Source organism: Python bivittatus, unplaced genomic scaffold (genome assembly GCF_059951505.1).
Source record: "Python bivittatus isolate LINGU-HERP-01145 unplaced genomic scaffold, Pbiv_v1 ctg000330_np1212, whole genome shotgun sequence".
NCBI classification, from domain to species: Eukaryota; Metazoa; Chordata; class Lepidosauria; order Squamata; family Pythonidae; genus Python; species Python bivittatus.
Window position 1 is genome coordinate 61,806,412 of NW_028277058.1, and position 13,749 is coordinate 61,820,160.

The 13,749-nt window shown below is 48.7% G+C and overlaps 1 protein-coding gene across 1 annotated transcript; it reads right to left on the reverse strand.

The window, feature by feature from the left end:
• Positions 1–39: 39 nt before the first annotated feature.
• Positions 40–11,154, reverse strand: CPA1 (carboxypeptidase A1). The gene is made up of 11 exons (XM_007435987.3): positions 11,046–11,154; positions 8,776–8,857; positions 8,327–8,461; positions 7,735–7,836; positions 7,485–7,586; positions 5,106–5,207; positions 3,763–3,873; positions 3,562–3,652; positions 2,466–2,665; positions 2,059–2,143; positions 40–300 (listed from the first exon to the last, which is right to left on the reverse strand). Exons 1-11 carry the CDS (start codon positions 11,108–11,110, stop codon positions 113–115), a joined length of 1,263 nt encoding a protein of 420 aa, XP_007436049.1. The 5' UTR covers positions 11,111–11,154; the 3' UTR covers positions 40–112.
• Positions 11,155–13,749: the final 2,595 nt, after the last annotated feature.

Genomic DNA, 13,749 nt, shown 5'->3' on the forward strand with positions numbered 1-13,749 from the left:
ATTCGTAAGAATCAGACGCAGGCAGAAGACACCCCTGGGTGAATTCCAGACATTTACTGAGGGCCAGATGGCCTGGGGTGAGGCCGTCTCCAGCGAGCCCAGCCACCCTGCCTTAGTACGGGTGGTCCCGCGTGTGCTCCATGATGACCATCAGGGCGAGCCAGGTCTCCTCGGCGGTTGGCACGATCTGGTCAGCCGGGAGCAAGAACCCGTAACGGCCCGCGTCTCTCAGCTCAAACGTGTAGGAGTATTTAATGCCTTGGTCATAGGTCCAGTCAACCGTGCCTCCGCTCGCTTGGTCTAGAGCCGGGAAAAGGGACGCAAAAGAAACAAGCTCGTGAAAACGATCTCTGTTGCCTTCTCCCTTTTAAAAAAGACATGCAGAACGAAAGCACCCCTTTTGAAAGGCGGTGCCACTGCGCTGGGGCTGAAGGCGGGGGGTCCATGGGGGTTCGCAAAAGTCAAAATGGTGACCGCGCAATCCCCGCTGCCGTGACACCTCGTTTGAGCTCCACGGCAGGTGCCAGAGGCACCCCTTGGTGTTGCAAAAGTCAGATGGCCTCTGATGCCCTCAAAATTCCCAGTGTTGCCCCTGCTCCCCACAAGTCACCCCCAACTTCTCCAGGCAGCTGGTTATCCCAGCCAGAAATACGCATGGCCACGGTAGCGCTGAAAATACTTCAGCGTGGGCCGCTAAAACGTGCCCATTTTTTAAGGGATGTCCCTCCAGTGTTTTGGTTATACTCGTTCTCTCCTGGGTGTCTCAGGAGTTGGGCAGAATAGAAATGCAGCTTTGTTCGACATCCATAAAATAATTTGGCTACCATCTATATTGCAACCCACGGCATTTATGTTAGTTGAATGCTTTTGTATTTCACTTAAGCATTTGTGTAACGTGATGAATATTTACAGCCGGAAAGACCAACTTCCCTTATTAGACCAGGATTTCTCAACCTTGGCCGCTTTAAGATGTGTGGACTTCAACTCCCAGAATTCCCCAGCCAGCATATGCTGGCTGGGGAATTCTGGGAGTTGAAGTCCACACGTCTTAAAGGGGCCAAGGTTGAGAAACCCTGGATTAGACCATGCTGTGAAAATATGAACTCCATCTCGCCCAGTGAATACATTAGCCAATTAACTAGGTGCAGTTCACACAACATCTTTAACCAAGTTAGTTACAAATCTTGCAACTGCAATGCTTTAGCCTATGATGCGGTATATAAATATGTTACCTAATAAGCTTAGTTTTAATCATCACCTTCTCATGGGTTTTACTTTGTCATTTCTTAACATGTTCTGTGAATCTCACCTGTTTAATTAACTTGCAGTTCAAGGTTATAATTTAAAGGCAGAAAATGGGTCAGTTCCATAACCGAGCTGAGGATATCGTGCGGATGTGGCCATTTTGTCACTGGGGCCCAAAATGACTTTTTCCACACAAACTTCTCCACCCTGTTGCACAATACACCTAACTGGGTCACGGAGAAGGACAGCATGTCCTACAAACAGGAAAACTGGATCAACTCACCGAGTCAATTAGCCCTAAAGGGATTAGATTTAGTCCTACAGCTGCATGGGAGCTAAACCAGTAACTACCAACCATGTCATCCAAGCAGTTGGTAGGGGATTTTTTCCCCCCATCTGTGGCATAGATGATGTCTTAGACCTCACAGCCACTCCATCTCCTTATCTGTTTTGGTTTTATCCCTCCCCCAGCTATTGGGAGGAAAGAGAATGAAAAAGGCAGTGCCAGGTTGCCAACTTCATGTGTCTCCCGGGAAGACTCCAGAAAAATGGTCAACAGGCAATGGCCTCACCACCATAATGTGCTGTACTGGATGGCGTTGAGTCAGTTGGCCACAGAAGATGATCCAGGAGTCCCAGTGACCCAAGGACAGTCACCAACGATGGTGCCTGCAACGATCTACTGGATTCCAACCACCCTTATGGACTCAGATGGCAACTAAGTAGTCCTGATAAAACTGTACATCCAGTTGAATAATTGATTCCCCTCTTGGCCTGGAAAATGGTGTTTGGCTTCTCATTTCTGTCACTTACAGATTGCTTTGATGATGCTGCCATATCTGTATTTGGTTCCATGGAGGGAAGCTAGAGCCGTGATGGCCTTCTTAGCGAGAGCGTCCTGGGAAGACACGCGAGGAGATAAGAGGCCCAAGGTTAGAGGGTGAGATTTACAAGGTTTTTGCTTTACTTAGGGATGGGCAGCTGAAAGAAGCAGTCTTGATGAGAAAAAATCAGGCTGCTCATTCCCAGCCTGTTGGGTTGTCCAAGAATTACACCTCTCCCAGTCCCCAGACAACAGGACCACCATATCCGGAAAAGACCAGAACAGGATGTGTCAGTAATAAATGGCAGCTTAAAAGAGGATTGAGTAGGTCAGGTGGAAAGATCAGAAGCATAGGATGGGGAGCAAAAATGGGAGGGATGGCTCTGATGAGACTTACCAGCTCCAGGTGATCTGCAGCTTGCTTCTGGGTGTAACCATAAGGATAGAGGAGAAGCTGAGAGTAGCTGTGGATGGAGATGAAGGCCTTGATGTTGCCATGAAGCTGTACAAAATCCACGATGGCTTGCACCTCTGGTTCTGACTGCGCATAAGGTCCACGGTATGTGTCAGAGCAAGGGTTTCCACTGGAGCCAGCTCCTGTAAGGGACAACCGGCCATGCCTTGACTGTTGTGGACTGGGAACCACCAGTCTAGAGACCTGAAGGTGATAGTCTTGTAACAAAGGACACACCAGATTCTCCTGCAGGAAACAGGTTGTCACACAGTGTTCACTTCATGAACGCCTGGTGTTCCCAGCCTATACTCGGACAACCCCAACCAAATCTCCAAATCAAACCAACACACCAATTCACCCTTTCATTGCAGAATTGCAGCTTAAACTTGCATTTGCCTTTTTTGCAGCTACATCACGCTTCTAGCTTATGACTTATAATCAACCACCATTAAAAGACCTTTTTGTATAAGAGCTGTTATGAAGCCAGGTATCCACCATCCACCTGGACATTCAAATTCTATTTCCTAAGACCATAATTTTGCATTTGCCTCTACAGGTGGTCCTCGTTTAGCAGCACAATTGGGACCAGCAACTTGGTGATTAAGCAAAGCAGTTGCTAAGTGAAACCACAACGGTGCTTACAATCTTCCTTCAGCTTTCCTTGGCTTTACAGACCTGCAAAGATCATAAATGCAAGGACTGGTCACAAAGTGACTTTTTCATCACCCCCATAACTGAACAGTCACTAAATGAGGCAGTTGCTAAATGAGGCAACTTAAATACAGCAGTTGCTGTATTCAATTTTCTAAATAACCTCCTATAATGCTACTGTAACTATTTCACTCAAAGTTAAGTCATCTCCATATCTGATTACCATTCCTCCACCTCATCTCCCCTCTTTCCACCCCTCCCCAGATCATCCTTTCCATTCAAGTCCCAGCAATCCCATGCACGGACTGTTGGCTCTCTTCCAATGGGGCTGTTCCACTGGGTCACAAAAGGTTGGCTCTGACCTTAAAGGCCCCTAAAAGCATTTTACCTCCAAAGCCTGCTGCCCAATTCCTGTTGGGGTCCACTCCAACACAAGATGTCCCACTTCTCTTAGATCTGGTCTTACGCCACATACGGTTCTGTAAGTCAGGAATGCCCATCAGTGAATGTCAGAAGTCACTGAAGCTAAAATGTTGCATAGTGCATCCCTTGTTTAAAACCAACTTCAAACCATGAAGGAAAGAGATACCTTGGTGTGTGTGTAGGCAAAACCATCCGGATTGGTGACGATTTCTAGGAAGATGTCAAATTTGTTCATGATGGAAGTGAGAGACGGATCCTTCCCATGATCGTCAAAGATCTAAAGGAGATCAAAACGGGTTCCGTTTCATCCACAGATGTGCTTTACAGTGCATTTCTTGGATCAGTATTAAGGGAACCCCCCCCCCCCCGGAGGCCTGCTACCCTCCCAGAATTGCAGGAGCTGTTGCGCAACAAATTGAGGAAATATCAGATTGACCACTTCTCAGGGGCAGGGCCCAGCTCTTTGCTCTTTCAGGGGGAGCGGGGGGCAGGCATGGAACAACCATGAAATGTGCGTGGAGATCTGCTAGGAATTCCTCATTTTTCTTGGGTTTCGGGAAAATCAAACAGGGGTGTCTGTGTGTGGGAGGGGCGGTGTCAGGAAAAACAAGATGGTAGCCACAACTACGCCATTGAAGTCTGCTCTACACCATCAAAGGGGCAAGTGACTCTGCAATCACAGCCACCATCTTGATTTTCTTGGCCCACTCCCCATGAAGCTGTGATTTATTCAACATTGCTGAGTGAACCACCATTGGCTGGGCTCAGCTTTTGCACTGGGGTGAAGACCTCAGGAGGTTGGGCAATGGTTTCATCCTGTTATTCTGGGTAGGCAGAGTGGGCGATGGGATGAAATGCAAGGGGAAGAGCGCTCCTTTTCTTCTCCAAAAGCCCCCGCAGGCCAATAGTGTGGGCCCCACCACCCATTCTGGCCATGCCCGGGGTGCATAAAAAGAGAGCTTGCAGATCTCTGCTCACCCCTGTGTTTAGCCACAAACCATGGCTTTCAGAACATAATACTTGGGTTAATTCAAACTGTCACACACAGGTTCACACGCCACTAAACCAAAACCATTGAAGGGGTCACGTGGTGTAGTGGCAAATCACAGGTTCCTAGCATCAGGGAGTTGGAAGGGGGCTGAGAGGTCACCTAGCCCACCCTCCTGCTCAGAGCAGGACCCCCTAAAGTGATAACCATCTGGCTTCTGTCGAAAATGTTCGCCTAGGACTGAGAAGATCCTGCTATCAGCCCAGCCGGTTTACAAAGTGGTTGTGGGGGAAAAAAGGAAGTATAATCAATATCTAACCAGTGTTTCTCAACCTTGGGAACTTTAAGAGGTGTGGACTTCAACTCCCAGAATTCCCCAGCCAGCATGGGGAATTGAAGTCCACACCTCTTAAAGTTCCCAAGGTTGAGAAACACTAATCTAACCAAAAGATATTACGGCTTAGCTTTCCGTCCTCCCATTTACAGAATGTGCGCTTTGGAGCAGAAATCGCAGCCGGTACCTTCTTTGCAAACCAAACTCCGCTGGCCTGAGTGATCCACTCACGGGAATGAATGCCGGTGTCAATCCAGATTGCGGGGCGGTTGGTTCCCCCCGTGCTGAACTGTGCAAAGCGAAGAACAGATGCCTTAATCCAAGCAACCATCGTGGCTTCAGAATTCCTCAGCATCTCCCCAGGGCCAGACCTGCCAGATGTTCTGGACAGCAACTCCCAGAATTCCCAGCTGGTGAGCGTCTGCTTGGAATCCTGGGAGCTGTAGTGCAATGCAGTGGGAGGAACACCGGACTGGGAGAGGCGAATTGGCGACTAGGATTTCGCCATGCTACGAAAAAGCAGACTTTGCAACAAGAAAGAAATACTTTTGGGGACAAGAAAAACAAGAACCTCGCTGGCAGAATATGGCAATTTTATTTCCATCTCTTCCCTGTTTCATCCTGAGGTCTGACTCGCCAAAAAGCAGAATTTTTAGGAAAAGAGTTCCTGGGTTTAATCATCCCTTACATGGAATACCACTATTATGAACATCCGGCAACCTAGCAAAATATATGTTGCCGTGGACAAGATTAGGGGCATCTGCAGGAGGAAGGGGTCAAAAAAGTCACAATGGTGGATGCAACTGTGCATGTAAAAAAGGGATGGGGTTTCAACCATTCAGTCGCGCCCACCATCTTGGCTATTTTTAACCCCCTCCCACAGATGCCCCCAATGCAGTGGCAGTTCTGGCCGTAACAGATTCACCTATTTGCCACCACCGTGCAAAGCCTGCGTGCCCAGATGCCACAAGCATAGCAAGAGACCTGCTAGATCCCCCCACATGATACTGTGGCAGTCGACAGGGTGCCAGAGAGCCCCACTTCTCCATCCAGGCCCCCTAAGGGCCACGTGGGCAGCACGTGGGAGAGCTTGCGTGACTGAGCCTGAGTCCTCTTAGTCAGAGGTTCGTCCGATGGAGAGGTCAGCCTGAAGAGCCAGCAGGGAACCAGACACCCCCAAATCAGACACCCCCAGCAGCTTCAGGAGACGCTGAGTCTGAGCAGCCAGACCCATTCGAGCAATGAGGGGCCAGATTCTGGCCTGGCGCCTCGCCCAAGGACGCCCGTCAGCCGCAAAGTCTGCCTTCTTGAGAGAAGAAGGAAGCGATGCCCTAATCAAGCTACGTCAGCCCCTGACGGTGTGACCTAGCGATGATGCTCCCTGGCACTGGCGACACTGCCTAGTCGGGTATGGTAATGAAAGGTCTGCCAGCCAGCCACCCAACTCAGAGAGCACCAGGGACTCCACAGTTGAACCCCGAGCTACAGAGACTTTTCTCTTGGAAAAGCGTTTGGATCAGCTTATGGGATGTCTGAGATTCAAACTCTGGGCTGTTGCAGACAACTCCCTCGGGCCTGACTCTGCCTTCCTCCTGTTCGCAAAGCCTTGCAGCTTCAGTTCCAAATAAACGTATGCGCTCTGAACTTTCTCAGTCTTCTCTAGCTAATTCCTCGCACGATTCCTGGCTATTATCAGAAAGTTTTCTCCACAGCAATAAAACCTTTCCTATTTCTGCTGGCTTCAGCTGTCACAGATCATCTCAGAGGAGAAAGCATATACAGATCCGTTGCACAGTGTACAGCCAAGTTGCAGAGGAAGGGCTCCCCGATGCATCCAGAGAATACTTTTGGGGAACCTCCCCAACACCCAATCTATGGTCAGAGTCACTCCGTTTTTGCTTCTAAAGGGGAAGAGCCTTCTGTAAACCCAGGGATGGACAGAAGAAAGATCTGGAGTTCAATATGGTCAGATTTCGGAGTTCCCACCTCCCAGATGCTGCTGTGCAGGTCTGACACACACTGCACCGCACATTTAACCCAGTCAGGCTCCAGTTTCACCGTATCCATCCCAGTGGCCCCAGTAGCACACAGCTGCACAAACTGGGCCCAAAGCCACCGTTCTGAGGAATGCAGACTTCCCCCACTCCTGGTGAATAAACCTCGAGCCTGGTGCCAGAAGTATTTTGGCAAGATGCTTTAGGACCTTATGTTTAACCTGGATACCAGATTAACGCTTCTCTGTACTTGCGCAATACTTGGAATCATAAACTGTTTTGAACAAGCCAAGCCAGGCTAAGCCATAAAAAAACTAGCCGAGCTTAGCATGTTGAGTTAGCATAGCCCAGTGTTTCTCAACCTTGACAACTTTAAGAGGTGTGGACTTCAACTTCCCCAGGCTGGGGAATTCTGGGAGTTGAAGTCCACACCTCTTAAAGTTGTCGAGCTTGAGAAACACTGACATAACCACTAGGGTTTTAAGGGACTTAGTTAATCATGTTGAATGAACACAGCTGCTTTGTCACCGTCCAGAAGTCCACCACCAGTGAGCATCGAAGGGATGGCTTACCTTCAAGACGTTGATTGGGCGACCTTCAGTTGTCTGACCAATCTCGATTTTACTGACCAGCAGGGGCTTCTCACGCACCAAGAGGTCCATGAAGCTATAGATCTAGCGAGCAAAGAGAGGAGGGGGATAAGGCCAAAATGGTGTCTATATCTACGTGAGTCTGTGTCCCAAAAGTCTTCTCCACCACTGAGTTAAACTATTCAGGATCCTAAAAAGGGTGAAGACCTAAGTGGGCATTCACGGTACTTACGGTATCTAGGTTGTGGTAAGCAGCATAGTTAAAAGTTGCAAGTGACATTTCTTGTACTTGGCGCTGGAGCATCATGTGGCTCTTCTCCTCATCAACCAATCTCTGAAGGGGAGAACAAGAACAATCCCAAAGGTCAACTGAGCAGAAGATTTGCATTTCCTCTGGGTTCCTTGGAGTCACTCCATCCTTCTGAGTTATGGGGCAATCAAGTAGCTTTTATCAGAGCCATTCTCCCATTCGCCCAGCAAGGACCATGCAGGAATTTAAGGAAAGCCAACCCCACACCATTGGCCATGCAGGCCAACCTATCTGATGGAAGAGTGGTCCCCTTTCAAGCTGCTATTCAGTCCACAGCATTGACCCAAAACATCTGATTGTCTATGGAGGACACCTTCTTAACTCCAGTTTCAACCCTGGGATTGGACCAACTCCCTACACTACATTTTAGGTGATGAGCCTAAAAGATACATTTCATTATTATTTTTTCCATGGTTGGTTGGTTCTGATTTCAGATCTCTGGGATCACAAAACAGGTCCTTTTCAGGTTGCCAACACACCCACCTTTCTCTTCTCATCTGGTCAGAGCACTAACCTGAACATTGTTGATCATGATGGAGTATTGGATGTCATTGGACTCCAGAAAGACCTTGACCCTTTGGAGGCTGGGGAAGGGGACTCGCACATCTATGGGGAGCTCAGGATGAACTGGGGCTAGCCAGAAATCCAACTGGGCATAAAAATGAGAAGGAACATAAAAGGTTATTGACAGGTATGAACTTTTGAAATGCATCTTGCATAACTTACGTAACATAATTATGCTCATCTATCCCACAGCCAGTAGAAGAAACAAAATTTTTGGCAAGATGACCTTTCCTGCAGAAAACTGGCTCTTGGATTATACCACAGTTTGGTCTGGGGTACCAGTGGGAGTAGCTGGGATAATGGAAAGCCACACAGAACAAAACAGGAGAACCATTCCATGTCAGTTCAGACAAGGAACCCATAGTACAGATCATATGCAGAGTTCTTTTTTAGCAGTACCTGAAGATCCTCCAGGGCTCCCAGCTCCTTCAATTTCTCTACTTGGACTTCATCAGCGGCCGTGATCCTCAGCACCTGATGACTGCAGAGGCAATGAATTTTTTTTTTTTTAAAACATTAGTTAAGAAGAGGCAACTTGGTCACTTGCAGATCTTTTGGATTACAATGTATTTACTTATTTATATTTATTTATTTATATATCAAATGTGTCCCCGCCCATCTAGTTGAAACAACTCTGGGCGGTTTACAGAACAGTTAAAATCAATTAAAATTATAATATAAAACACTCTTAATAGATAGAAAATAAATAGATGCAAGAATAGATATAAAATTCCCACGGCTCTGTGTCAGTGGACATCAGCTTGTGTGGGGTGATAGAAACAGAAGTCCCAACCTTCTATGGGGCACTAAGCTTTTTTGGTTATGTGGTGCACAGTCCTCTGGTTGCACAGAAAAGGGGGAAAAAAACTCTGAGGGGTTGCCGTGAGAGATTTCTGCTAAGCCTCCAAGTCACCATTCCTGTGTTGCACTGAAAAGACCATGTGAAACAACAGCCTGTCAGCATGTCGTGATGGAAAGAACTATGAAAAGATCCAGATTCAAAGGGCAAAATGTGATTATGCATGCAAGAGTGTGCACGTAGCAGCTGTTGGGGACATCCTAAAACAGCCATGCCTTTTCCTGACACTGAACAGCTGCCCTCTGGGGTGCTGCGTGATCTCAGAAAAAGAGGCGTTGTGCTACATACACACTCCTGCATGCTTGGAATTGCATTTTCCCTTTCAGACCCAGAATTCGGCACAGCTCTAGCAAATAAGGATGCAGAACCTTATCCCGGGTGGGATGGGGGAAGCACCTGTAATGGCGGGTTGGGCCCAGGAGCCAGAAGCAAGGCATGCACAGACTCAAAGCAGCCAGCCTCCTGAGGTTGGGCCCATCCGTCCTGGAGCCGTTTCTGAATCGCGGCAAAGGGCCCGTGTGCCCTGTTTATCCGGCACAAGTGATGTTGTAATGCTTGCTTTCTGGCACTAGGTGGCACTAGAGTACCGTTTGCATCAGCATGTGCCATTGTAAAGCGAGAAGCCAACTTCTTAGCTGTAGAAAACACTTTTTTTTCCTTAACTATCAAAGAGCAGGGGACTCCTATGGAGTAGAGAACAGTTTCCAAAAATAGCTCTTCTTTCAGCCAAATTAGCCTGGATGCCTGCTGACTTCCGAAACATGACCATATTGTTTTCTCTCAATAGGATAAAAGAGATTTTCCAGTGCTGCTTCTGTTTGTTTGTTTAATTTATTTCCCAGCCTGGACTACAGCGCTGCGATTTCCTATTGGCCTCCCATCCAACTGCGGACTGGCCTTGCCTCCGCTTAACATCCAAGCCCAGGCAAGTTCAGCCACCACCCGTTGAGTGGGATCATTTTCCAGGCCATCCCCTTCAATAGGTCATGCCCAACTTCCTGGCCTGCAGGAAACACGCAGAATCCCACGGGAGGAACTCAGAAGGGAAGAAACCTGTTCAGCCGCGCTAGAGATGTTTGTGCTAAATGAGACCTTCCTCTGATCTGCCCAACTGCTCAAGACAGAAGCACCCCAAGCGATCCTTTCTTCAGCCAGGGCATTGTTAAAGCTTGGGGGGATCCTTCCCAGCCTGACCTGGAGATCCCGTGATGGAATCTGCTCTAGTGAAAGGAGAATCGGATGAGGGACCGTCTGCAGGGAAAGCGCACCCTGGATCCCTTTCCCACACATCTTCCTCTAAAGCTGGGTTGGGAACTGGTGGCCCCCGACCCCTTTATTAGCGGGGCCCCAGTGCAAATTGGGTCTCCAACTACCGGCCACTTCCTGACCATCCCTGAACCCAAAACTAAACCAAACAGGCTGGGTTCACACAACATGGTAACCCCCCCAAACCCTTGAAGAAACCTGGATTAAAAGCAGCCAAGCTTTGCAGGTTGCACGAAGGCAGCTGCGATGAAGTGGTTCAGCGTGGGGTCCGAACACAGCCACCAACCTTCTAAAAAAGCGCTGGGTCTAGGCCTTCAGGCTCCAAGTTTTTCAAAGAAAGTGCATTTTGCTAACAGAAATATTGAAAAGAGTCGTAAGACTCCGATCTGGAAGCACCACTGCCGAGGTCCTGGGAAGGGGGTCCAAGATTTGTCCCAGGGAAATGCCCTGGCGACCGAGGCTGCTAAGGGACCAAAAATGGCACTGGGGGAATTCTCACTCTGGCCGCCGTGCCCTTTCCCATCCAATGCCCGTGTCTACCTACCCCTCAAAGGTGTCGGTGCCAAACGCGACGGCCAGGAAAGTCGCCAAGAGCCCCAGGACCCTCATTTTCACCAAACTGGGCAGCAAACGGGAAACAGCCTTGCTCCGCCGTCTTTTTATACGCCGCCCTAACTGGCAACATATCGTGCTGACCATCCACAGGGGAGGCCTCCGCCGGCTGTCCACCTTCCCACAGCGATTGGCAAAGAGCTCCCCCCCACACACACACACACATACACACAACTCACATGACTTGGGGAACACACCAGCTGCCCTGATAGAAGGGGGGGGGCTTGTTTGCTTTGCTCTCTTCTCCCCAAAGCTCTGGCAAGGGCAGATGTCTTGCAAACACAAACGCGGTCGTGCGGTACCTCTTCCAGCTGTCCCCAACCAGGTGCCCAGCCGGTGGGGAGATCGCTCACCATCCCGGGTCAGAAACGGCCCCGGAGGAAGGGCTGCGTTTCAGGCAACGGCTGGTGTTGACGGAATGACGTTCAGATCAGCAAGAACGTGACCGGTTGCAACCAGTCACTCCAACCATGCTGCTGCGTAGACCAGTGTTTCTCAACCTTGGCCACTTGAAGATGGGCGGACTTCAACTCCCAGAATTCCCCAGCCAGCATGGCTGGCTGGGGAATTCTGGGAGTTGAAGTCCACCCATCTTCAAGTGGCCAAGGTTGAGAAACACTGGCTTAGACTGTGTAAAACACATCCAGTTCAGTGAATGTCTCACCCCAACCCCTCCAAGTCCCTCTCCTTCTACCGTTCCTCCTTCTCCCTTAACTTTTGAAAAAGTTTGGGCATATTTACAGTGACCAACATCCTTTATTACAGAGGACAGTCCTTTATTTCAGAAAGCTGTCCTTTAGAAGTATTGTTTTTAGAAATTTTTTTTTATCCTGCCTTTATTATTTTTATAAATAACTCAAGGTAGCGAACACACCTAGTACTCCTTCCTCCTCCTGTTTTCCCCACAACAAGAACCCTGTGAGGTGGGTTGGGCTGAGAGAGAGGGACTGGCCCAAAGTCCCCCAGCCGGCTTTCGTGCCTAAGGCAGGACTAGAACTCAGGGTCTCCTGCTCTCTAGCCTGGAGCCTTCACCACTAGACCAGCGTTTCTCAGCCTTGGCAGGTTTCAGATGGGTGGACTTCAACTCCCAGAATTCCCCATCCCAGCTGGAATTCTGGGAGTTGAAGTCCACCCATCTGAAAGCGGCCAAGGCTGAGAAACACTGCACTAGACCAGCTCTAGTTATTTATTTTTCAAAAACTCATTTTTATCCTTTATTTTGGCCATTTAACTTTTACCGTGCAAATGGTATCACTTAAGGCACAGTCTTCCACATTCACGTGAGAAATCTGAAAACTGAATTATCCTTTTAAAATAAAGTTACGCATACTGATTGATTTTAGACCCTGTTATTAGAATATGCCTTCTTGTCGAGTTTTCCTTGGGTTTGCTCTTGAATTTTCCTTTGTAAAGCAAAGCGATAAACATAAACGATGGCAAAGTTTTATCCTTTTGAGCCTCTTTCAGACTTGCCCCTTTATTTTTTCCAAGAAAATAGGATCCCCGCAGGCATTTTGCATGGCAGGTCCACGTTGCAGAGGGTCTTCCTGACTGTATTGGCCGAAGAAGCTGAACCTGCAGACGGAATTACCCATTTCTGGGTTCGTGCCATTAACACTAACAAAAACACTAAAAAACCGTTAAACACCTAAACTAACCCTCAGTGATGCCACATCCTAAGCAGGAAAAACTGACCCAGGTTGCAGCTAAGCCAGCTTTGCCCCTTGTTCAAAAGCAAGACCTAGATTTTAACCCCTTCAGCCTCTGGCCTCTGCAGCACCAAAGTTGGGGGCAGCTCTGATCTGGGGTTCCTTGGCCTGTGGCCAGTCCCCCAGTTCACCCACCCAAACTCACACCGGTGACAAAGAGGTTTTCCCAGTGCTCCAGCCTGCCCTGGACTAGCAAACTGATCCTTGTGGAGTTGTGGCCGTTCCAGGTTAACGTTATCAGAAGGCGGAATAGCAGGGAAATACATCCCCCTCTGCCCCGTGCATCCCAGGAAGAAAAATATCTTATTTTTTAATGCATTTATTTGAACGCGGCACATTTCCAGCAAAGCCACCTGTAATCAAATCTGCTGCTTCCAGGGAGAGACTTCGTTAGGACGATGCTGAAATTGCCCATTCGGCATGGCCTGTGGCTCTGGAACATTTTAAAAATAGCACACCCTTCAGCGTGATAACACTGTCTGTGTACAGCACATGCGCGTGCACACAGAGACGCTGAGCAGTCAGGTTTTGGATTCAGAGCATCTGCTCGTGTCACATGGGCCAGGTGGAAATTTTCCGCTGGGGAAAAACGAGCCATTAACCATTAACCAACATGTGGGAGGTGGAAAAACTTCTGCTGCACCAGAGGCAGCTTTTCTCATCATTAATCAGGGGTGTCTTGCATCGAGAGACCTCGGAAGCTACAGCAGTGTGAGCCAGAAGCTCTCTGAACCCTCCCTGTGGGACCTTGGAGCGATGCCAAGCTGGGGAACCAAACCACCGGGCTCCCCCCTCTGAGAAAATAAGACACCCCATGGTTGGAAGAGGAAGGTTGGATGAAGGTATAACTGCTCCCCACGAATTCTTTTGAGCCAGCTTGGAGGGAACTTGGCCAAGATTTAGAGCAGAACATTTATATCCCTTCTC

Bases quoted from the DNA above. Each gene is read 5' to 3' on its own strand.
- CPA1 (XM_007435987.3), bottom strand. From the start codon at position 11,110: ATGAGGGTCCTGGGGCTCTTGGCGACTTTCCTGGCCGTCGCGTTTGGC. The intron at 8,858-11,045 runs GTAGGTAGACAC...TTGCCTCTGCAG, and splicing joins GGCACCGACACCTTTGAGGG to TCATCAGGTGCTGAGGATCA. The intron at 3,653-3,762 runs GTATCTCTTTCC...CCTGACTTACAG, and splicing joins TTGCCTACACACACACCAAG to AACCGTATGTGGCGTAAGAC.